The sequence below is a fragment of the Tremella mesenterica genome (genome assembly GCF_000271645.1).
Source record: "Tremella mesenterica DSM 1558 unplaced genomic scaffold TREMEscaffold_3, whole genome shotgun sequence".
NCBI lineage: Eukaryota > Fungi > Basidiomycota > Tremellomycetes > Tremellales > Tremellaceae > Tremella > Tremella mesenterica.
This window is the reverse complement of record NW_006711227.1, coordinates 407,620-431,077: the sequence shown is the minus strand read 5'-3', so window position 1 is coordinate 431,077 and position 23,458 is coordinate 407,620. Positions and strand designations below refer to the sequence as shown.

The following is a 23,458-nucleotide window of genomic DNA, read 5'->3' as shown; positions in this document are numbered from 1 at the left end:
TTGGAAGCATATTTTGCCACATATGTTGCCACAGCATGTGGATCAGACATGGGGATATATCCACATTAGCTTGCCATCCAAGGGTGAACACCGGGTTGTAAACATTGAGAAGAGGATCATTACGCTCCAACAGCAGCTGAATACTACCCTTCTCGTCGGTTGTAACAGAAGGTTGGGTGCACAGCTCCCTTGGAAATCGAAACCGGCAGACTGCCTCCGCTCGAGGACCACTTCCTTTTGGCCGTTTGAGGCAGTAGTTTGAGCATCTTGTGTGCCGCTGAATACGGTTGAGATGCTGGGCAAGTGAAAGATTATCAAAGGTCATTTGAGAGTGTGGTTGTGCTGAAGGGTGTATGACAGATGGAGGCAGGGCCGGACTTGGGTTGATTGCCCAAGCCTTTGACTTCCAAAACATGATGAATTCTTCCTCCACATTATTTCCCCCAGCCTTTAGTTCCTCGGGTGAAGGTGCACCTTCAAGCCATAGAAGACCATGGACATGGCCTGACCCCCGGCTCTGCCACTCATATCTAATCCAAAAATCTGTCACTCCTAACAATGGGGCCACCACATGACAAATAAAAAGCTGCGCTCTTTGCTGAATACACCAGGCAACATGGGCAGGATGTTCATTCACATGTGTGGTGTTGATCCTCTGTCGAAGTCGCTCATCAGCATTGGCTGGAGCGAGATTTGGAAGGTCACGATGAAGATCTGGCCATTGTATGTCCGCGGCAGAGAAAGTAACAAAAGTGTGTGGGGTGCCGAGCTGACGGATCATGGTACTGAGCTCTTGACTTCTTGCACCCCAGTATGGGGGTGTTCCTCGTAGAGTAGTTGCAGCCCGGCGCACCCGTTTGGCTAGCTCTCTAGATGTCACAATCGTCGTTTATTCTTCTCTACTGACCGACGGTCGACAAACCTCGGCTAACTACGTCGTAGTGGGGCGTTGATGTCTCACTAGGACAGGGTACTCGTCGGAGAACTACAGCTAACTTCGCCGTAGTAATGCGTCGAGTGGTGAAAGGATAAGATGATCGTCGATGAACTGCGGCTAACTTCGCCGTGGTGCGTCGAACTGCTCGGTGGTAGCTCTCCCTAACTCGATGGTTGTAGCTACTGAATATATCTCTCGCTACTGACAACAATCAAGGATCGCTGAAGAAGTTCAGCGATCTGTAAACTATCTATACTGCTCCTCTCTTCTCATAGAACGTCCCTCAACTCTCGCACTGCCTCACGCTCAGTCCTCTTCGTTCAACTTCGCCGTACCTCGCCATATCCCCGATGTCCTACTCCGCTCACCTCGCCTGACTTCGCCTGTTCTGCTCTCCCTCGGTCCCCTTCTCCTAACTTCGCCGTAGTTCTCCACTAGGCGGGGTTATCGTGACAAATACCCTCTTGGTTCTCATAACTTCGCCGTAGTCGGTCTCAGTGATTCGGGTGGTAGTTGGTGATGGTGAAAGGAGGGTCGGTGATGGTGGTTGTCAGGGATGTTACGATGTGGTTCGTGACACTAGAGTCGGAATCAAGCAGATCCTGGATGTCTCCTGCAATTAAAGCTTGTTCGTCCGGGTTACGGCTGACATAGAAGGCAGCGAGTGTGCGAGCTTGCCAACGCAAAAGTGCATTGAAAGCATAATATCTGAATTTCAGTAGAAGAAGAATTGCTAGTCTGGGACACACCTAAACTGAGGATGAGCAGCAAATCTACCATCATCATATTTCATGAGATGTTTGAAGTATTGGGATGGTGTGACCGGATGCTCTCTTGGTGCATGAAGGTCTGCAGTTCCTTGAGGGAATAGGAAGGGGAACGCTTCAACCAGATATTGGCTCGATTCATCGTGTTCGTACAGAGGTGTAGCCCTGAGAGGAGGAGCAGTGAGGGTTACTGGGTGGTCAACTCCCACCAGCTCTTCCATCCTGGACCGTGTTGCTTCAATCTCTCTCCTTCCGTCCCCAACATTAGGAACAACAGATTCCACCACAATATCCTCCTGCTCACCTTCCTGATCTGTTGGTCCTTCGGAAACATCTGCTCCAGCATCTTCAATTGTTGTTGACCGTAGTTGATTGAAAACTGAACCATGCTCTGGAAGTTGTGCTAGTGCCTCATGATTGATCTCTACATTTTGATAGGAAGGGTGAAAGTGTTGGAGTGCTTGAAGGTTTGCCAGAAGGCGAGTTCGGTTGACCTGAAATTTAGGACGGGCAGCAAATCTATCCATTGAGTGAGGGGAGTCTTTCTTCTTGATAATAAGGACATCCAACTCTGAGGGAAGTAGAGGAACACGAGTAACAAGTGAAACAGTATCGCGTGAAAAGAGGCATGTGTGACCTGCATATTTTGTCTGTCCATGACCCGCAACTTGCCAGATCTGGAGCTGGACATGCACCTTTGAGAGGAGCATCTCTTCAATCTGTGTTGGGGGAGCCGGAGGTTCGATATTGTGGTTCAAACACAACTGGGTCAGGGAAGGACCTGAGATTAGTACACACGACTATTTAAGGACAACAAGCCTTACCAGGATCCATGTTATTCTCTGATGCCATTTGTAACCTCTTTCCTCGCCTACACAGGGCACACACTCCATTCCGCACATGCAGCTCATACCACCTCTCCTTACATCTCTCACAGTACTCCTTCTCAAGACGCTCAACCTGTTGGTGGAAATTGTTGATGAGCGAAATTGATTCATTGGGAATACAGGGATCATGGAGCTTAGCTGGATCACAAGAAATTAGTGGATTAAGTGTTGTTGGTGAAACACTTTGTGAGTGTTGTCCAATCTCAGCTGATGATTCACAATCATTTGGGTTAACTCGCTCTTGATACCTCTGTTGCTGGAGTTCTCGGTAGTTAGAACATGAAAGGTACGGGACTGGGTGATTGGGATGGTGGAAATTGATGTCTGCAGACCATTTTCGGCAGGTGTTACAGCGCTTTTCACCTACATGTCGCAAGGGTCGAGGTGGTGGTTGGGGGGGCGCGGGTCTTCCCAGAAGTGGAGGAGTAGCATCAGGGGGGCGAGGAGCACGTCGGTTTTGACGTGCAGGGCGTGTGTTGCCAAACATGAGTGGTTGAGGTCGAGCAGGAGATGGTGAGGGGGCTCACGAGGTGTCAAGACGGCGGCAGGGTTGAGCTCTCTGGGACCCGGGGGTCAGAGGAGAGTGCACATGGGAATGAGATGGAGCAGGAGGGTTTTCTGGAAGTATTTCATCCTCTTCACGACATGCTTGACAAGAAAGAACACGTCTTCCACGATTACCTCGAAAATGGGGAGAAGGGAGGATGACTTGACAGCGAGAGCAGCGGACTGACTGGTGCTGTGATGAAGGTGTGGCAAGGGGTATGGGTGGTTTGCCGCGGCAGAAAGAGCAAGTCTTCCAGTACTCATCACTCTTCTTCCCCCTGGCACCGTTCCGAAAGTGAGTTGAATCAAGTGTGACGTCTGAGGGAGCTTGACATCTTAAGTTTGCTTTGCTGCATTGCAAGCTGGAGGACATTTTGGCTTGGAGTGGAATGCGGAGTGGAATATGAAGATATGGTGAAGAGGTTGAATAGCACCATACACGTAAATTTCTCAGTCTTACGTAAAGTCCCCGTTTCTGCCAGGCACTTACGTAGAATTTGACCCCTATACTTTGCGAGCTGACGCTCGCAATCAACCAAGTGTCACATGCAAACGAGTGACCTGTGTGGACGAGTTGTGAACGACCGTGGGAAGATTTGTTCTGGAACCTCTGTGCTGATTTCATTTGAGCGCTTCTCATCCCCAACATCATCTTTCTTCATGTCAAAGGATAACAGCGATCAACACGACGGGCCAGGCCTGACTGACGCTGACAAGGTCAGTCATGTCATTTACCCCGCGGACTTCAGAGTGCTGACTGTGCAGATCCGGCTCAAACGCCTGGCCAGATTACAAGGCCCTGACCGAATACCTCCTTCCTCGTCTTCTCCTTCCCTTACCCCCTCAACCCAAAGCACTTCCGCGGTCGTCGTCCCGAGAAGTGAACCTGCAGCTCAAGACTCGATTAGTCTCTCGGTCCGTGCCGAGCAGCAAAGTCTCGATGATCCGGGAATCGTTCGGGCGAGCACTCCTTCGAAAGCAATGTCCTCGGTTTACGCCGTCCACCCACCTATCCGAGAAGACGGTCCACGAGCCAAGATGCGGAGCACTTCGACTATCCCACCTTCATATGAGCCCTGGGAGAACTCTCAAATAGCCATCATTTTCCAAGTCACACTAGAGGTACGTTTATTGACTCTTGACGTCGCTGACGGCAGAGTACGATTGCTCAGCAGAGTGATTGGCGCTTGTGCTGGCTCAAGGACCTCGCAGACGAGCTGCGGGAAGAAGGCGCTCCTGTGCTCACAAGTACTGGAATTCTTGACCGCCTGCTGATCTCTCGCCTCTCTCTCGATCCCAAAATCATGGCCAGATCGTGGGTTCCCAGTGCTTGTTGTATGGCATGGCGAATTGCTTATTTTAGTGACGACCCTGACATCATCAATGTTCTCGCGGGGATGGTACAGGATGAGACCGTCTTCGAATATCTCACTGGTTGCTGGAAGCGACTGCATGCGGCAAATAGGGAAGTCTCTCGACTGGTGAGTCAAGGTTCTCAGTTCGATACTGAACGTAGAATTTCACCTCGAGTGAGAAGGAACGGTGGAGAATCACTTCCGACAAGACTCGTAACCTGCTACTGTCATACTGTGGTATGACTCTAGAGGATCCTTCTATGTTTCCACAACCTGACACGTGAGTTCTGTTTGAGAAAAGGGATGCGGCCCCTAACGGCAGCAAACCCACTGGACCCGCTGAATTCCTGCCCATTCTCCTGGCGCTTACCCCCTCGGGACCGGGTACCACGCCGAGCGACCACTCATCAGCCCACATTTCTCACAATGCCTTAGGACCGTCCGATCTTTTACCGTTCCTCAATGATATGGCTCTTGTCGCTGAGCAAGCAATATCCGAGATCATCACACCAACTCTAAGTTTATTCTTCCAAGAGTGGTTCAAATTACCCCGGCCAGACATTTTAGGAGATGAATGGAGGCGCTATCTTGGGGCAGTTGTTACTCTCGTCCTTGTCAAACCTATCGCCGCCTGTCTCCCATTTCTGAGTATTTGGATGGCCTCTGGCGTCACGCCGGAGAAGGTCGAATGGCAGTCTTTACTTGGACCACTGACCCGCCTCAGTGTGTATCCACGGGAATTTCCCCAGATTTGGAAGCTGAATTTTTCGAATCCGACCAATCGCAAAAGAGCCGACATCGACGCTAACAAGAGCAATTTACGGCACACTCTAAATTCGTTGCAAAACTCATTGTTTACCATTTACAACAGTATCATTCGAGCCTCACCTGCCGCTCGCGAAGAAGTTCTTCACTTTTTTGGACTCGTGGCTCGACTGAATCAGAAGCGTGCGGGGATGCAAGTTGACTACCGAAACGTATCATCGGACGGCTTTATGACGAATCTGCATTACGTCCTATTGAAGCTCTTTGAGCCTGCTATGGACGTGCGATATTCGAAAATCGACAAGGTTGATCCGGAATACCTCCGTTCCTCAAAGCTGGTGGACATTGGCGACGAGACGAAGATCCGCGCCTCGAAAGAAGAAGCCGACGAATATTACTCTATTTCAGTCGAAAAGTCATCCAATTTCATCACCGAAGTGTTCTACCTGTGCAATGTGTTTCAGCATCTCGGTATCGTGAAGACCATAGCTCAGCGTGGCAAAGCTGAGCGGAATATGATCGATATCGAGAAGCAGCTCAAACAGTCAGAAGCTTCACGTGCAGAATGGACGGGCAACCCGGCCCTCGAAGCACAAGGAGAGGCTGCCATCGCCAAGCTCAAGGCCGATCTGGCCATCCTTCACGCCTCGCTACATGCGTACGATACTCAACTTTTGGATCCCGTCTTTTATCGGCTAAACCTGACCTTCCTCGGCTTCATGATGACCTGGCTCGTCCGGCTCGTCGATCCGCATCGCCATCACCCATCACCGACTATCACTTTGCCTTTATCCTCTGAGGCCCCTCAACAGTTCCGTATGCTTCCTGAATACTTTTTTGACAACGTTGTCGAATATTGTGACTTCCTATCACGTTACGATCCTAACGCTTTCGACTCCTCCGATAAAGACACCTTTATCACGTTCGCAATCACTTTCTTGTCCCCCGGCTACGTCAATAATCCCTTTCTCAAAGCCAAACTGGTATCAGTGCTAGCGCATGGACTGTATCCCGTGGGGTATTGGAGAAAAGGCCCAATGTTCGACCGCCTCAGTTATCATCCTCTTTCAACACAGTACCTCATGCCCACGCTGATTCGCTTCTTCATCGATGTAGAGATGACGGGTGGACACACCCAGTTTTGGGATAAGTTCAATTTCCGCCGCGACATCAGTCGCATAGTCAAATCCATGTGGGAGAATCCTTTGCATCGCGAGGCGTTTGTACAATCTCGAAAGGACGACTTTGACCAATTCATCAAGTTCATCAACATGCTGATGAGCGATACCACTTTTCATCTCGAAGAGTCTTTAACAAACCTTGCTAAAATCAATCATATTGAGAGTTTGAAAGCCAATGCTGCCGAGTGGGACGACCGCCCTGAGACGGAGCGTAGCGATCTTGCTCAACAACTGCGCCAAGCGGAATCCAGCGCCCCTTTCCACACTCAAATGGGGCTTGACCATGTCAAGCTCATACGCGACTTCACCGCCACGACCAAGGAACCTTTTGTCACAGCAGAAATCGTCGACCGGTTAGCCGCCACTTTAGACGAGAATGTTGTCATGCTTGTGGGTCCTAAAATGCAAGATCTTCGAGTGGCAGATCCCGATCGTTTCTCATTCAAGCCCAAAGAGCTCCTGGCCGCCATCGCTCAGATCTATCTCAACTTAGCTGGGGAGGCAGACTTCATCAGAGCTGTTGCCAACGACGGACGAAGCTACTCGAAAGAGTTGTTTGAGAGATTCGCTCGGATCCTCAAGAATCGGGCCATCATGACTGACGCAGAAGTGGCAGAGGTAATCTCTTTTACCCAGAAAGTGGAGGATATGAGAGCGACTGTTATGATGGAGGACGAGAGGGACATTCCAGATGAATTTTTAGGTGGGTCTCTGCCCCGTCTGCGAGACCGAGCTGATGAGACCAGACCCTCTTTTATCGACTCGCATGTCTCCTTGTATCCGGACTCATGGACGAAAGCTGATCGGCAGTCATGAAAGATCCTGTCATCCTCCCAGTCTCTCGCGTGGTCATCGATCGAAGTACGATTCGTACCGTCCTCTTGTCCAAGGAGTTGGATCCTTTCAACAACATGCCGTGAGCGTCCGGACTTGTCCCAGTGGCAGTGCTGATGAAACCCAGTCTCAAATTGGAAGATTGCATTCCCGATACCGAACTGAAAGCCAAGATTGATGCCTGGTCAGCTGACACTGCTGTCAAACGCTCTGATGTAATGGAAGTTGACGACTTGTAAATGTAGATGCATGTGAACACTCAAGGATCTACCGCGGAGAGAAGTTGCACCAATTGCATCTCCCCCTTGCGACTGTCTGGCTTGTCGTCCTCTAGGTCCACAGCTGGAAGTACGAGACGAGCTTTGGCGCCCGTCCGTATACTTGCACCCAGCACGTCGACAATGGCCAAGCTGGAGTTGAGTCCGTGAACCATGGTGGCGGCGTAGAAGAAATTGGCATTGCCCGTCCCTCGCACCAGCCATAGGGAGTGCAGGAGCGGCAATAATATGAATGTGTAGGCATAGACGGTCAGACTGAAGAGTGGATGTTTAAGCTCTTGAAATCAGCAAACTTGGCACGCCTACTAGAGTATGAACGTACCCGTCAGAACTTCGGGGAAGCAGGCCAGTAAGCCAGCGGGAACATTCATATCTCCAAGCGTAGGATAGCTCTTCCAAGTTGCAAAGATCGACAGAAGGATGGCCATCGCCAAAAGTGGGTCATGGCGAAGCCGAATGCAGACGGGAATGACGTATATGACGCAGTGAAACTGCCATCAGCGTCAAATTGTAAGCAACGATCAGATGAACTGACTTGGAATACACCGAGAAAGAAGTGTCGAAAGTGATCGAACATTTCGGTGAAGAAGTACCACCACATGCCAACGTTCGGGGTGAGAAAAGGAAGACCGACGCTGGAGTCAGCGTCTCTGAAAGCTTTGACTGCTCCGTATGACTCACATGGACTTCCAGTAGCATAACATTCCTGACTGGCTCAGAGATGTAGACGATAGAAATGACCCGCCGCATGCAACGAGCAGGATTGCGGCCGAACGGCCAACGGACGCGCCCTTGCACGATGGGGTAACTAGCATTGCGAGTGCTGGCAGGAGACATATAGGATAGGCAGCGGTACGGGAAGACAGAGCGAAGAGAAGGGAAGCTGGGATCGCACGTTCTGACGGTGTGAGCTTGGCAGAGGACGTTGAAGACGTACTCACTTTGAGCCGCCAGGGCGATGGTCAGGAGTAAAAGCGAGTTGTCGACCGAGGTGGTTGTTAGAGCGACGCAAGTCGCAATGGTATACGGATTAAAGAGATATCTTGAGCTCTTCAGCGAGAGGAAAGACAAAAAGGGTACAAGCTGTCGATGATGGTTCACTCACAAGGCGGCCACAAGGCTCTCCCTGCCTTTCGACAACGAGTGATGACCTAACCTCGTTGTCCATATCTCTACGAGAGCAAGGGCACCAACTATATCCAGTAGGATCCATACATATGGGGCGATTACCGGTAGATGGCGGCCGAAGAGGGAGAAGAAACCCAGGTAGTCCGGAGGCTGAATGTCAGCTGATCCTCACATCGTCGGCTACGTACATGTACGAATGTGCCTCCATCATAGGGATCATAACCCAACCGCCGAAGGTATACACCTTCGAGCACTGTCAACATCAGTACGAGGCAATGGTCAGTCAACTTGCCGAGTCATCACTCACAACTACGGAACGACGTCTGCGGCGAGACAAGTTCTGGACGGTGTTGTAGAGCCGAGGAGATGAGTGTAGATTGGAAGAGAGCCAATCGTATGACGACGGCGGTGATGAAAACGGGAAGTCTGGCAGGTTCCGTCTTGGCAGTTTTAGAGTACATGTCTATCAAGACCTACCTGCTCTCTAAGCCATGACAAAGTGGATCATGTCATGCCTCGAGCGTTGCGAAGGGAACTCGATGGACAATGATGCGGTATTAAAGTGAAAGGGAATCACGGGTAACTTAAGCTTAATTGGAATTGAACTCGGTCTTTGTCCCGGTGTTGGCACGAGGCAGCTGTGATACATATATACTTGGGTCAAGGTAAGATAATCAATTGGTTCACGACGGAATGCATGGATCCTCATCTAGCTCTCCATGGTCCGGATTCATCTCCGTGCAGAGCGCCGTTTCCACTGGTGTGGCTGCTACTCCTAGAGAGCAGTCGCCCACCACTGCCAGTACGACCGGTCAGCAGAGGGCTGGGACCTTCCCTGCCGACCACGGATGCCGGTTGAGTGTAAGCTGATGGCATGAGCGGCTTCTCTCGACTGGCAACTTTGGTAAATTGCTTCTCCGCTCTGTTCAAGACACGCAGAGCATATGAGGCCACTGTCCAGACGCCACCTACTTGTCAGTCAAGAGAGAAGCGGATGCACTCACCAATAACCCCAATCAGTCTGATCACAAAGTGGTACAGCGATGTTGTCCGTTCCCGGACTGTCACCGCCATGGCCTCAAGATCGTACTTGAAGAATATACCAGGGACACCTTGGCCGTGTTGAAAAGATCGAAGATAATCCGTGACAGCATACTAGGCCAAGGTAAGCTGAGTACCGGGGCAGAAAATCACCACACTAACCTGGGATGTTACGAGTTTACGTCCGTTGGCATCGATATACGTCGTGGGCACGACACGGAGAAAATATTGAATTGCGGTGAAAGCTGACGAATGAGTTGTGTGTTACAAGACTGTTTGTAATCAGGACTTCTGCAGTACTCACGATTGTCACTGACCTGCATGGTCATATCGAGCGGTTGAGCGATTGCAGGGAAGAAAGGTCCAAAAGAGAACTCATGCACCACATGACTCAAGTTCATCACTAACGCCGTTCAGCGGTCACTCGTCGCGCAATTATTCTCCACTTACGAGCATGGTCGGTGTGTTCAAAGCTCATGTAGCCATGTCCCAGGGTAGTGATATGAAGGTTTGCAGTCACTTTTTTGACCTCGACGCTGCCATATATACGGCACGCAGGTCCGTTGTCGGCTTTGTTTGGGGTCGGACGAAACATGGCATGTTTCCGAGTGCGTCGCTTTGGTCGGGAGGATAATAATCGACGGATACCAGAGAACGATCTTTGCTGAGTGGGTGTCCTTCGCCGAGAGGATGAGATCACTTGAGATGCTGAGATGGGCGTAGGATGGGTCCTGGCCGTCAGCTTTCATGTACGGTGTCGAGGAACCGTGACGCTCTTGGATGTGACAGCCTTTCCTACTGCAAAAGTCGTCTTTTGATTAGCAGCAGCCCAGACAAGAGGATGCCGAATAATCTCACGCCTTCCTTTGTGAAACCATCGCTGAGGTGGAGACGATCTCCGACGGCATCTCGCAGGTCGATACTCAGGACTGTCTGACATCAGCAGGATGCCTCTGATCAAACGAGTGACTGGGGAAGACTGACAGTGACAAGGCATGGCAACAGTCAGGTCTACATTAAGCTGCAGATCTTTCTGCAGTTGCTGGTCCACGTCAAAGGTGTAGTCAGGTGCGCCGTAGAGGTATTCGCCCAAGTCGTTCTGTCAATGAGCTTGACATCATCGAGCAGGGTACACTCACCAAGACGAGGAGGAAGATGATGAACCCTACGAGGGCTGTTAAGACAGCTCCTCGACGCGATTGGGAAGTATATGTGGACTGCACCTGAGGATCAGCTCTGCTCAGAACCAGGGGGCGAGTCGACCTGAAGGGACCGACTGACCTTTGGGAAAGCGTCAAAGCTCTTTATGGGAGCGATCCTGTCGAGTTCGTCGAGCAACGAGACGCCTTGACCGTCTGAATGAGCAATGTCATTGTCATGACCGATCAGATGGGGCTCGTACATGGTGACGAAGGTGACTTGGGAGTAAGACAAAGGTGAGTTGGGGGAAGTAAGTTACCACCTGCGTCCATACTAGTACTACTACTTACCTGCGACAGTCCCACATCACGGTCTTGGCCGCTTTTACCTCACATCTTTCCTACCAAGAATAGTCGCATGTAGCATGTGCTTTGATTTATGTGATGGTCGACTGACCATGCATAAGGCATAAGGGTTCCACATTACTACTTAGTTCAACATCATGGTCACAGACGTCGTGTCGCCTTTCCCTTCGTCGTCCAAAGACACAGTTCTCTCCATACAATCCCACGTCGTCTCTGGATATGTCGGTCAGTTCGATCGTTGTTCCACCACCACTACTAATCAATCATTCTTGTCCGGATTCCGGCTCATGGTCAGGTAATCGAGCGGCAACCTTCCCTCTGCAACTTTTAGGTTATGAAGTAGACGTCGTCAACACTGTTCATTTCTCAAACCATACAGGTCAGTCAGTGTGCAGTGTATTGTCAGGCGCAGAGGTCTGTCTGTACCTACTTATAGCAACGCTCATCGCCCAGGTTATGGGCGCTTCAAAGGTCACAAGACCACTCCTGATGAGCTTCAAGACATCTTTGACGGTTTACGTGTCAATGGCCTCTTGACGCACTCAAGAGTTCTCACAGGCTATATTCCTGGCGCCGAAGCCCTACAAGTCATCGCTCAAGAGATCAAGAGCATGCGACATGTCAATCCCGACCTCTGCTATCTTCTCGACCGTGAGTTGTCTGCACGATGATCATGACTGGAAGCTCAATCTCCTTCAGCTGTCATGGGAGACGTTGACAGGGGGCTCTACGTCTCACCGAGCGTTGTCCCTGTATACAAGCAGATGCTCTCACTGGCTACCATCATAACCCCTAATCAATTCGAAATAGAGTAAGTCGTCTGATGAACGACATGACTTCCACTGCTGATGGGCCAAGGACGCTGACATCCGTCCCAATCGATTCACTGCCGGCTCTGCACCAAGCCTTGCGTCTCCTGCACACCGAATACCACATTCCACATGTCGTGTGTTCGTCAATACCCCTCAAGGCTAACAGTCTGGCCGGTCTTGCCCTACCTTCCCCTCCGCCATCATATACCCAATTCGTCCCGAGCCCAACTCCACCATGGTACGACGCCCTAGGATCCGATAAGGCCACTGATGAGGTACTCGTCTGCTTCGCAAGCTCATGGAACGGAGGAAAGATGCGAACGTGGGCGTACCCATTGCCGACTATCCGTGCCGCCTTCACCGGCACGGGCGATATCCTTTCCGCCATGATCCTAGGACATTATTCACCGAACGTGTCTTGTCCCCTTCCTCACGCCGTCTCCAAAGCTCTCTCGGTCGTCCAGCAGGTGCTGTTGAGGACTCATCTTCACTCGCTCTCTCAAACCACCCAGTCTCAAGAAACCACTCACCCCTTGAGCAGCCCTTTGCGACGGTCCCAAGAAGCGCGTAAAAGAGAATTGCGCCTTGTCCAGGAGCAAGCTCTCATCTCCAACTCGTCAGAGCATTGGCCTGGTTGTGAAGTGCCATGGGACGCTATACATCTGCGATCGTGATTGTGAATGCATAGATGACATATACCCACACTGTTCTCTCTTGTGACCATCGCTTCCTCCATCAATCCTCATCGCCGTTGTTCAGTCTTCCCGCCGCATCTTCGATCAGGAAGGTCTTATGAATGATTCGTAAGCATCGCTGCTGTAGGGCGCGCAGAAGCTCGGCCAGATCTGAATCGTTGAGTCGGGAAACGGCGACGATCTGCGTCAAATGTCCTCTCAGCTGGATTGTCAGCAGCGGCAGGGCTATATGAGTCGTCAACCCAGACTCACGTCAAGCATAGTCTTGCGTCGGCGAGCAACGGCGTTGGTTGCACTCTTTTCTCTAGCTACTCTCCTCAGCAAGTCGACCCTCTCACGCATCAAGACGTACAGTTTGACTCCAGTTGCGCCAATTTCTCCGCCATTTCTTGCGCGTACACCATCACCGACTCGGGGAGGCATGTCGCTTTTGCCAGCTCCAACCCTAGCAATAAGCTGAATGCTTGACTTGAACTCACCATAATGTTGCCATTGCCCGGGACCTTCGATAATCTTGTATGTATGCAGTGCGGCCGGAGAAGAAACCGTTGTGCCGCCAACTCTTGTAGCCTGTGTGGTGTCAATAAAGGTTCAGTCGGAAGTCTAAAAAGGCGACCTGGCTGTTGAGATGAAGGCTGAACGTCAGCAGGTAGTCAAGGGTAAAGAGATGTCAACACACTTGATGACCCCAGGGTGGAACGACAAGGTTTTGGTCAGTTCGTGGAAATGTGTCGCGAAGAAGGTGAGCGCCTGATGAGAATATCAGTCTTAGTCCGGGAATTTTTAAAATGCTCTCGCCCGTCTTTCGATCAAAACTTCCGCTATGGCATGAGAAAGACCTATGCCTTCCCGGGGAGCAGTGCCCCTCCCGAGCTGCTACATGAGCCGACAGGCAAGCTACATGGACCGGGTGATACTTACTTCATCGATGAGCACAAGTGAGGTAGATGTTGCAGTGCCTGAAATTTCAGCATTCCGAGTTTCAATATAGGGTTATCTTGCACCTAATATCATTGCCGATGTAGCCATTTCTGCCGCGAATGTAGAGAGCGACCGTTCGATTGAATCTGAAATGAGCTATGTTCTACACGGTGGTCCAGAACATTCTCACCATCGTTCGATAATCGCGATAGGAGGGCGTCGTGTACTTTGAACGATGCATACTCGGCTGGGACACTGAACTAGTCAGCGACGGACCAAAAGCACGAGCGTCATAGCACCCACAAGCACCCTATCATAGCTTGTACGACCAAAAGCCCGATCTGACGAAGGTATGTTGTCTTTCCCGACATGCTGACGAATCAATTGACGACACGAAGTCGCCAGAAAGACACCGACTTCGGACCTTGCACGAGACGAAAAGATGCGTTGTCGGAAGCGGCACTACTATTCAGCACGTCATAGGCTGACTAGATGCTCACATGTCATTTGGTACACATCGTGTGTCTCCCAACATTTTCTCGAGAACAGGATGCCTGCCATTTCTGATCTGAAAACATCAGCTGGACTTACCCAGATCGCAACAGACGTACTGCCAGATTTCCAGTAAACTCTGGACGGACTGCTCGTCAGATGGGCTTATCACGGCACTTACCGCAAGCTTGACCTGTAGATTGTTAGATAATGTCGCCTTAAGCGAAGTTGGGCAAAACCCACGAATGCTATAATTGGCGAATGCAAGGAGAACATCCATTTGGGCGATCTTTCCTCGTCAGCTGATGACCGCGGCTCACATGAATGTCCCCACAGTCTCAATGCAGGTGTATAAACCCTCTGCATGGTTTCAGTACACATCCACCAGGGAGCACCCACTCAGCTCACCAACCACTTCATTCACCTCACCCACCATCCTCGCAACGTATTGTTCGCTAAGCAGGAAAACCTCCTCGGCAGATTGCTTGAGACGATAATTTCGGCTTGTCTGGAGCGTCAGCACCTATCAGACTTCCTGGGAGCACTGACCAAGTCTGCGGTGGAAAAAAGGATCCTACATGTCAGCCTAATTGTCTCCTACGACAATCTAGCCATCACTTGGAATGAGAAGAGTGGATGTCAATCCATTCTTTGGGCGGCCGTCGATTCTTCAGTTGTTCAGTAGCGACGCTGTACAGATACCCGGCATCAGTCCAGTGTAGCCTGCAGGCGTAGTTGTAGGTACCTGCTTCATCAGAGCGAATGATGAGAATAAGAACGGATCACGATTCAAGTCCTCAAGGGCTGCACGACTCAGATGCGCGTCCGCGCATGAAGAACGACCACGTACCTCCCCAAATGTCGGCTTCATTCTCCTCATATGCATTGCGGGCGATGTCGAGCACCGCATTTTGTCCGCGCTTCACAGCGTAGAGTCTGGTCCGTTTTGTAAACTCGCCTTTCTTGGATTTATCATTCGTGCTCTCGTCAAAGGAAGCTTCAAAAGTGAGCATGACCTCGGGTGACCTGACAAACCTTCGATGGCCGTCACTAATGTGCCTATAACTGGGTTGTGAAGAGTCTTCAGATCAGCTTTCGGAAGCTCCGCGCGACATACCTGAGACGCAACCGACAGGAAAGGCGACATGCAGCCGTAGAGCGCCTGTGAAAGTCGTGGGATACCAGACAGGTATGATCGCAATTGGAGTAATTTGCCGATGCGCCTTTCGGTCACCTGAGGGTTGCCCCTGAGTCGCTCCTGGCTCGATAGCTATTAGTGTCATCGGTTGGAGTGAAAGGCCAGGAAAGAAATCACGTGTGCGATCAAGCTTTCGATGTCTAGCTAAAGATCGTAAGCTGTTATAGGCTTGCTTGGTTCAGACGCCGATTTACCTTGTTTGGCAAGCTTCCAAACGCCTCGATGAGTGCACTCGCCCGCTCCGCCGACTGCATGAGCTCTGGCGAAGTGAGACAACACTATTCCTTGTCGCGAGTGACTCACCCTGAACAACGTCAAGGCGATCTTCGACAACAGTCACATCTCCTGTGTGAGCAAGTCACGATGGGCTGCTGAACTCACTGCTGCTCGGCTGAAGGATCATCTTCCTCAAAAGACGGGACCCCATAGGAGTATGACAATGATTGAGGAGTCCTACGGAGTGTGAGACCGCACCCAACGACGATCGTAAAATTACCATAGAGGGTACCAGAGCTCTGGCCAGTGATGGCGTTGCTGACGAGCTCGAGGTTACGTACGGTTTCTGTATCAACGTAGATGGTACCTGAGCCGTAAGCGAGGGCATAAATGTTCGTACCTACCCTTGAGCGCCTTATAGCGGATTCGAAGGCTTGCTTTTGGAAAAGTGATATCGCGGTTTACGCTTATCCACTTGAACAGAGCAGACACAGCTGCCAAGACATGTCCTCTGCGCCAATGAGCGCTGCCTTGCTGAAGAACACGCCAAACCCACTTTTCGGCAGTCGACATGAGCACAGAAGCTCTGATTTCACCAGGAATACTCAGACTCTGAAGGAACACAAGCCCTGAAACCCCTATTAGCTCGACTTAAAATCTGAATGCTCACCAGCGTTGTCATTCCAATGTGACTTGTCTACCAGTTGGCACGGTATCCCAGTAGCTTCTTCTAAAATCCGGTAGAACCGTTGGAAGTCGACCGATTCTGAGGCTGGGGCTGAGGTGTTGAGCTCGGCGACGAGTAGTTGAGCGGGTGGGTAGATACTCAGATGATGAGTGGTACGGTCGAAGTCTAAACCGTCAATACCACGTCGATACAACATGAACTTGGCGCCACTCGCCAGTGCTATCTGCTACCTAATGAACTGATCAGTATTGACATCTTCGGCACACGCCACTGACTTGGGTAAGAATGACCTGAGGTATATATCAGTACACAAAAAGATCATCATACCGTCGAGTTGTCAGCTCGGCTTACCTCGTGGGTGTCGAGGTGAAGGCACGCTACCCCGATATCTGCATCACCTTTCAATTAAGAGATGAGCAGTTGAGTAGAAAAGATCCCTCGTACCCTTTCTCCGTTGTACGGCGACTATCCATTCTCCTCGAATGTGACCACGAGTTGAAGCTCTGGCAGAGGGAAGAGACACTCTATCTGTATCCATGTTGACGACGGAGTGGGTGACGAAGACGAGAGGAGGAGTGAGATGGGCGGAAGAGAGAGAGAGGAAGAGAGAGGGGGATGGGGGTGATCGGGTGGGGGTAACAAAGTGGGGGGCATCTTTAAAGTTGATACGGGGCACGTGACCCATTCTCTCCAGCGGCCAGTTCTTACATGACGATACCGTATGGTTGTACCTATGTTGCTACGGATATCACCATGTCTCAAGTGGTATCCTCGCTCGACGTACCTTCATCTTACAGAGATAATCGATCAGAGGTGAGTGTTTGAGCGATCAGTCTCGTGAGCACAGCTCATGACCAGCTGGACAGGGAGACAGAGCGGCGTCTCCTCGCCCGGTCAACTACACTCTATGTCGGTAATCTGAGCTTCTACACGACCGAGACTCAAATGTATGAGGGTGAGATCTCACCTCAGCCTTTCATGTCCACTACTGACATCCAGTGTTCTCCGCCTGCGCAAGGCCAGAAGAAGGTGGAGGGGTCAAACGGATCATCATGGGTTTGGATAGGCACCAAAAGTATGTCAACCGTCACCGCCGTCAGACGCTCCAGCTCATCTACTCAGGACCCCCTGCGGCTTTGCGTTTGTTGAGTACTACTTGCACAGTGAAGCTCTTGCCAGCCTGCGGTACATATCCGGAACCAAGGTCGACGAGCGCATCATCCGTTGTGATCTCGATCCCGGTTACAAGGAGGGAAGGCAATTCGGCCGAGGAAGATCTGGGGGTCAGGTTCGGGACGAGTTCAGACAAGAGTATGACAGCGGGCGAGGTGAGATTAGACCACGTAAAACGATCGCTTGGCTGACAGCCCGCAGGAGGTTGGGGACATCAACGAATGGAAGAAGAGAGACGAAGGCAGGAGCAGGAACGATTGAGAACCCAGATCCAGATGGACACATACGCCACCGGTGTGCCCGGTGAGATTCCAAGAGGGGAAGGCCCTGGCGCGGGCGGCCGGTCGAAGAGGGCGAGAAGCGATGATGATGAAGAAGATGACGAGGAATGGAAGCGACGGCGAGAAGGGGACGGCGAGTGAGGCGTGAGTCAAAGAAACGATCGACATAACATACCGAATGCAACTGATGATTACGATGCGCTGTGATTATGTGATATCACCGTGCGCAGCTTTACAGCTGCAAGCTACAGACAGCTGTGACTTGTTGATGCCCGATGTATGCCTACTGCAAAGGCTATACCCAATATGATCAGTAGTAGTGCATGTAGTAGTAGGTAGTGGTGTGCCCCTCTATATGATCCCCCCCGTTTGTAGTAAACCTTTATGAAATCTCCGCCTTTGTCCTTTTGCTTCCCCCATCTTTCCCTTTCCCTTCCCTCCTCCCTCTTCTCACTATCGAGGGACCCCTTACCCTCTCATTTGTTCTTGTCAAAGGGTAACCTACCCTCTCCACTCCATCGAAAAAACAACAAAAAAGAAGAAGAAAACTCGTCGTCTTGCTCATACCCCAGCGGTCGATCTTTTTTCCTTCGTTGGCCGCTCACTCGGCTGCAAGTTTCATCGACGATTCTAACGCCGCTCTCGTCATCTTTTCTTTTTCATCTCTTTTATCGTTTTTGACCGTGACCGATGAGTGCTGTCGAAAGTACTGCTCCCAATCACAACTCCTCAGCCTGGTTCAGAGGTACTCCTCCTCACGTGTCTCCCGACTCTGGCGGGCATGTCAACGGTCAAGTGACCGCGCCCATATCAATCGCTCGAAACGGAAGTTTGTTGGTTAGCGGAGGTGACTTGAATATGGGTGCGTCTCTCGTCATATGCTTCGGTCGGATACTCATGCTGCTAGAGACGCCGGGAGGCCTTGCCTTTGGTACCGTCAACTCCGAAACCCCAATGCTATCATCATCCCCGGCCGTCCCATCGATGACAGGTGCTCATCTCGATTCTGCCATTAATGTCTTCGGTTCTGTCCCTGTACAACCCGAAAATGGCGATAAGCTTCCTCCCAAACAAAACCTAGACGTCCATTCCCTCTTCATCTCACGTCCCAAAATTGCCAAGGAGCGTCGCGAGTCCGCCTCACAAGCCGTGATGCTGCCACCCCCAGGGCCATACATGTCTAACGGTCCCCGCCCTTCGCAGATACAACCACGATCCCCAGTTCCATCACCAATGTCGGCACCCTATCCTCGTCCCATGATGCAAGCGAGACCGGGGATGCCGATGCAAAGGCCTATGGAGTTGCCGTACGCTCAGGGCTATGCGATGGGCTTTCCCCAAGGCTTCTACGTGAGTGTTAAATTTAAGATCCAGCTGATGTCAGGGATATCAATACAACATGCCGTGGAACCCAATGGCTCAGCAGGCAGTCGCAAACCCCATTTCCCCCCGTGGCCCTCAACCTTCATTGCCTCAACCGACTCCAGATCCCAGTACTTTACCCAACAGTATCGGTACTAGTCCTCGTCCAACTCCTCCGAGTCGTACAGCTAGCATTCTGCCTACACCCCCTCACATTGCTTCCATGCGTCCACCAGCCTCTGCGGCGCACTCCTTTACCCCGTCCCCGCAAACACATTTGTCCGTCAACGCAACCGCTTTTACACCTCGCAAGCCAGCTGTCCCAGTGAAGTTTTCACGCCCAGACGGAACGACGCTCGACGTCAACGTCGTAGCTAAAGACGTGAAGGAGCCCAAAGAGAAAAAGGTGGAACAAGCCGGTGCCACCCCTAAGAGGCAATTGCCCTCGCTCCCTATCATAGTCAGACCGCCGGAATCGGAGGAGCAAAAGCGTCTCCGTCTGGACGAACTCGCTCAAGAGGCAAAAATTCGGAGTGAGGTAGAACGGGATGAACAGGAGCGCGAAGAACGACGCCAGCGAGCGGAAGCCAAGGCAAAAGAAGAGGTGAGTCTGCCATACTTTGCAACGCTGACGTTCAGGCGGCGCAGGCAGAAGCAAAGATCAAAGCCGAAGTCGCGGTCCAAGCTGAGAAGATGAAGGCCGAACAATCTATCAAAACAGCTGCATTGGCTGGACTAGAGGTTGAACGCAATGAAGCAGAGCTACGGAAGGAGACAGATGACAAGGAAGCTGAGCTCAAGACGGCTGAGCTCAAGACGGCTGAGCTCAAGACGGCCGAGCTCAAGGAGGAGATGGAAGGCGAAGATGAACCGCTGCATACCGCTCCCGAGGCGAACGCTTCTGCTTCGCAGCAGCGGGCGGCCGGTCGTGCCCCTGCACTCATCTCCCCAGTTCCAGGCGATGACAGTCAGACAATTCGCGAGGTCGCGGCCCAGCCTCTGTTACCCCCACCTGTCTCTGCGTCCCCCCTACCCTCTCCCAGACTTGGTTCTTCGACTTTGCCTCCCAAGCCCGTGTCAGCGCTGTCTAGATCCAGCCCATCGCAAGCGACATCGCCCACCTCATCCACAATTGTCACCGCGGCTCCTATTCTTAACCTCAGCGCCATCACGTATCCATCTCCCAATCACCCTCCCAACCCCGATCTCAATAAAGATGCTCAGCCAGGCAAATTCAGGTACGATCGCGACTTCTTACTTCAATTTATGAATATCTGCACGGAGAAACCTGCGAATCTTCCGAAATTGGGCGAGATCGGTCTTGAAGCCGACGCATCGAGCGGTTTCGGTCGCAAGCGCAGTACAGCTGGCTCGGCACGACCCGTGGGACTCGGTATGACGCGTCCGCTTCCCTCGCAGGGAATGGGAACTTTCAACATGGGCAATATGGGCAGTTTCGCATCCGGCCCGCTGCGTGCTGCCGACAGGAATCGTCCGAGTCGTGTACCTAGTCAAGGACCACTCACGCCTATGATATCTCGTGGTGTGGCTCGCGGCAGCCAGCGCGGCACGAGGAGACAGCCTCCACCACCTGCAGACGATGCGTCGCCCCTGGTCGTTTCAGCAAATTCGTGGTCAGCTCAGCGACCATCCAACGACGAGGGGTCGCCCGCTTACGTGGAGCGGAAGGTCAAAGCATTGCTGAACAAGTTGACCGCCGAGAAGTTCGACTCCATCGCACAGCAAATCTTGGAATGGGCAAACAAATCCGAGCACGAAACGGATGGCACGTCGCTCAAGCTGGTCATCAAGCTGGTGTTTGAAAAGGCTACAGACGAAGCTCACTGGTCGCAGATGTATGCTCGACTCTGCCGTCTCATCCTCGAGCGTCTCAACCCCAATGTCAGCGAAACAGTTGAGGATGGCAAAGTCATATCTGGAGGTGTTCTTTTCCGTCGGTATCTGATAGGTCGTTGTCAAGTGGATTTCGAGAATGGGTGGAAAGCGCGTGAGGACACTGCGACGGCTGCTGCGGCTCGGAGTGAAGAAGACAAGCAGCAGCTGGCCAACAGGGAAGGGGACGAGGCTCCGATGCTCAGCGACGAGTACTACGCCGCTCAAAAAGCCAAACGACGTGGTCTCGGTCTTGTTCAGCTCATCGGGGAGCTGTACAAGCTCGAGATGATCTCTCGAAACGTGATCAGGCAATGTCTGCGACGACTCCTCGGAAACCTTGACAGTCCCGATGAAGAGGACATTGAGTCCACTTGTAAACTTCTCACTACAATTGGAGGCCAGTACGATGAAGTGGAAAAAGACAATATGGACGTGATATTTGACCGACTCAGCGTCATCCTGAAAGGTGACAAGCTTCCTTCCAGAATACGTTTCATGATAATGGTTCGTACATTCAGTTTATTTTCATATCGGCAACTAATTCACAGGATGTCTTTGATCTGAGGCGAAGCGGGTGGCAGTCTCGGAAACCTCAATCTAGCGTCATGACGATTGCCGAAGTGCACGAGCAAGCGGCGCGAGAACAAGCGGAGAAGTCGGCTGCGTTAAGTCGAGATGCTATCTCAAGAGGTGGATCCCGAGCGGGAGGTCGAAGAGATGGGCCGCAAACGGGTGAATGGCAGAATGTCCCCACCGGCCGACCGCCGCAGCGGCCTACCGATTTTTCCAACCTAGGCAAGCTCAGTTCTCAGACCATGCCGAACGCTCCTTCTTTCACCGGACCTTCGGGGATCTTTGCACGCAAGGGAAAAACGTCGCTAGTCACGCCTCCCATGTCGAGACAAGCCTCCACCGCGGACCTCAGCAACAAGTTTAATGTACTCAGCGGAGAAGCAGCGGACAAAGCGGAGCCGAAGCAAGAAGAGCCTCAGCGAAAGAAGATAACCTTGAAGCCGCGAACAAAGCCTATGCCAAATGAGGAGGCGGAGGCTGGTGAAGTGAAAGACGAAGCGAAGGAAATGGAGACAACATCAGATGAGGAGAGCGGCATGAGTGAACAACAAGCTTTGGACAAGATAGAACTTGACATGAAGGAACTGTGGGGTGACAAGGGATTGATAGGAACTCGGAATCCCTCCGATATCGTGGAATATTTCCGTGCTCTACCGACACAACATCACTTGCTGTTAGCAACACGATTGCTAGACCACTTGTTCCGGACTCAAAAGACCAAAGACGGAGAGATTATAGCCTCAGGGTGGAAAAAGTCTATAGAGGAAAGAGTAATTTCGCCTGAGTTGTTACTAAAAAGGTGCGCCGTGCTGTCCGTTTCTCCATGTCAATTCAAGTGCTGACATGCAGTGTTGAAAGTAGAATAAGCACTCTCGATGACGATGCGGTCGACTTCCCAGCGGCCTACAAGGCTGTGGCGTTGCTAGTGCGGAGTATAGCTGCCTCCCCGGACGACCTCGAAAGACTCGTCTCGTTGATCATAGTGGAAGGCACACCTCGGCTGACACCACGGATGAAGTGGGAAAAAGCCCTGCGGGAGGTTGATGAAGCGTCGGCTTAGAAGTGAAAGTTTTCGATAGAGAGCAAGGCATTTGGTTACTAATGATTCGTAATTATTATTCGGGGCATCTTCGATCTCGCTACACGCTTTAGTCTCACATTTTCGTTTTCCCACATTACACCCCCTACCCCCTTACCCTCGGTCTTTCCTGCCGCCCCATTCTCCTTTAGAGGTACCGTCACAACGTCATGATCTAGCGCGCAAAGTTATCGTTATGCATTCTGTAATTGCTCTACACAACTGTATTTGTGACACAGGATTTCACACGATTCACAGCAACTCTAGCAACTGTTTGATACCGTCAATCGTCTTTCCTACAAAATCTTCCGCAGCTCCGCTCTCGTCATCTTCAATGATGCCAGTCGTGATGAGTGAGGCTTCTTTCATCAGCTTGCTGTGGAGTATGGATTGCAAGCCGTGGAGCTCTTCTAACGATCCGAAGACATCTTCAAGTTTCTCTCGGCAGCTGTCACCAGGGAGGAGTGAAAGCACAAGCTGCCGAAAGGACGACGTGGTGGTCAATAAGTTGGCGATGAGTAGAGCCGAGTAGCCCGATACGAGATGCAGATCGGACTGACTTTAGCGGTCGAGTACTGCAATACGATTCGTTGCTCACCTTTGTATCGGCAGACTTCATTGCCTTGTACAGATCCACCAGATGAGCAATCAGCGGTCGTCGACCAGAACAGAGACATTGCGTGAGACACCCTCCCATGCCCGTGCACGTGTCGCTGAGCTCTGAAACGTCAGCTCTCTCTCTCTCTCTTCAGGATCTGACAATGTCGGATGCGTACCGACGGTTGCCAATGGGGCGATGTGCGAGGTATTCACTCTCGCCAAATTGACGAGTAAGGCCAGGACGAGGCA

General features: G+C 51.5%; 9 protein-coding genes across 9 annotated transcripts; 4 read left to right on the top strand and 5 right to left on the bottom strand.

Annotated features, from left to right (window-relative positions):
- Positions 1-899: 899 nt before the first annotated feature.
- Positions 900-2,231, bottom strand: TREMEDRAFT_60936 (uncharacterized protein; the record flags this gene model as incomplete). The annotated part of the gene is made up of 4 exons (XM_007003380.1): positions 900-1,081; positions 1,306-1,353; positions 1,518-1,645; positions 1,687-2,231. The coding sequence occupies 4 exons, from the start codon at positions 2,229-2,231 to the stop codon at positions 900-902; spliced, it is 903 nt and encodes a 300-aa protein (XP_007003442.1).
- Positions 2,232-3,789: 1,558 nt separating this feature from the next.
- On the top strand, positions 3,790-7,541 carry TREMEDRAFT_71303 (uncharacterized protein). The gene is made up of 9 exons (XM_007003672.1): positions 3,790-3,854; positions 3,903-4,259; positions 4,295-4,452; positions 4,501-4,618; positions 4,654-4,772; positions 4,815-7,141; positions 7,185-7,202; positions 7,249-7,354; positions 7,400-7,541. Exons 1-9 carry the CDS (start codon positions 3,798-3,800, stop codon positions 7,509-7,511), a joined length of 3,372 nt encoding a protein of 1,123 aa, XP_007003734.1. The 5' UTR covers positions 3,790-3,797; the 3' UTR covers positions 7,512-7,541.
- On the bottom strand, positions 7,501-9,204 carry TREMEDRAFT_73467 (uncharacterized protein). Its single transcript, XM_007003671.1, has 8 exons — positions 8,986-9,204; positions 8,867-8,931; positions 8,656-8,828; positions 8,492-8,592; positions 8,232-8,448; positions 8,086-8,185; positions 7,873-8,041; positions 7,501-7,827 (listed from the first exon to the last, which is right to left on the bottom strand). Exons 1-8 carry the CDS (start codon positions 9,137-9,139, stop codon positions 7,532-7,534), a joined length of 1,275 nt encoding a protein of 424 aa, XP_007003733.1. The 5' UTR covers positions 9,140-9,204; the 3' UTR covers positions 7,501-7,531.
- Positions 9,205-9,383: 179 nt separating this feature from the next.
- TREMEDRAFT_43159 (uncharacterized protein) lies at positions 9,384-11,123 on the bottom strand (the record flags this gene model as incomplete). The annotated part of the gene is made up of 10 exons (XM_007003280.1): positions 9,384-9,649; positions 9,683-9,833; positions 9,882-9,964; positions 10,024-10,122; positions 10,170-10,450; positions 10,496-10,530; positions 10,578-10,648; positions 10,704-10,818; positions 10,859-10,942; positions 11,001-11,123. The coding sequence occupies 10 exons, from the start codon at positions 11,121-11,123 to the stop codon at positions 9,384-9,386; spliced, it is 1,308 nt and encodes a 435-aa protein (XP_007003342.1).
- A 238-nt stretch (positions 11,124-11,361) lies between these two features.
- TREMEDRAFT_29190 (uncharacterized protein) lies at positions 11,362-12,710 on the top strand (the record flags this gene model as incomplete). Its single annotated transcript, XM_007003211.1, has 5 exons — positions 11,362-11,449; positions 11,520-11,603; positions 11,678-11,875; positions 11,924-12,035; positions 12,083-12,710. The coding sequence occupies 5 exons, from the start codon at positions 11,362-11,364 to the stop codon at positions 12,708-12,710; spliced, it is 1,110 nt and encodes a 369-aa protein (XP_007003273.1).
- A 61-nt stretch (positions 12,711-12,771) lies between these two features.
- Positions 12,772-16,442, bottom strand: TREMEDRAFT_60930 (uncharacterized protein; the record flags this gene model as incomplete). The annotated part of the gene is made up of 18 exons (XM_007003379.1): positions 12,772-12,933; positions 12,984-13,187; positions 13,211-13,366; positions 13,653-13,690; positions 13,843-13,907; positions 13,956-14,024; positions 14,070-14,114; positions 14,153-14,220; positions 14,244-14,292; positions 14,465-14,504; positions 14,553-14,652; positions 14,694-14,718; positions 14,763-14,889; positions 14,995-15,225; positions 15,262-15,500; positions 15,724-15,925; positions 15,963-16,187; positions 16,229-16,442. The coding sequence occupies 18 exons, from the start codon at positions 16,440-16,442 to the stop codon at positions 12,772-12,774; spliced, it is 2,259 nt and encodes a 752-aa protein (XP_007003441.1).
- A 557-nt stretch (positions 16,443-16,999) lies between these two features.
- Positions 17,000-17,799, top strand: TREMEDRAFT_18663 (uncharacterized protein; the record flags this gene model as incomplete). The annotated part of the gene is made up of 5 exons (XM_007003108.1): positions 17,000-17,059; positions 17,105-17,201; positions 17,246-17,321; positions 17,369-17,574; positions 17,621-17,799. Coding segments are annotated over 5 exons (618 nt in total), but the record flags the coding sequence as incomplete, so codon positions are not given.
- Positions 17,800-20,277: 2,478 nt separating this feature from the next.
- On the top strand, positions 20,278-22,827 carry TREMEDRAFT_38178 (uncharacterized protein). The gene is made up of 3 exons (XM_007003240.1): positions 20,278-21,462; positions 21,507-22,330; positions 22,381-22,827. The coding sequence occupies exons 1-3, from the start codon at positions 20,329-20,331 to the stop codon at positions 22,589-22,591; spliced, it is 2,169 nt and encodes a 722-aa protein (XP_007003302.1). The 5' UTR covers positions 20,278-20,328; the 3' UTR covers positions 22,592-22,827.
- A 34-nt stretch (positions 22,828-22,861) lies between these two features.
- Positions 22,862-23,306, bottom strand: TREMEDRAFT_68055 (uncharacterized protein; the record flags this gene model as incomplete). The annotated part of the gene is made up of 2 exons (XM_007003617.1): positions 22,862-23,164; positions 23,208-23,306. 2 exons carry the CDS (start codon positions 23,304-23,306, stop codon positions 22,862-22,864), a joined length of 402 nt encoding a protein of 133 aa, XP_007003679.1.
- Positions 23,307-23,458: the final 152 nt, after the last annotated feature.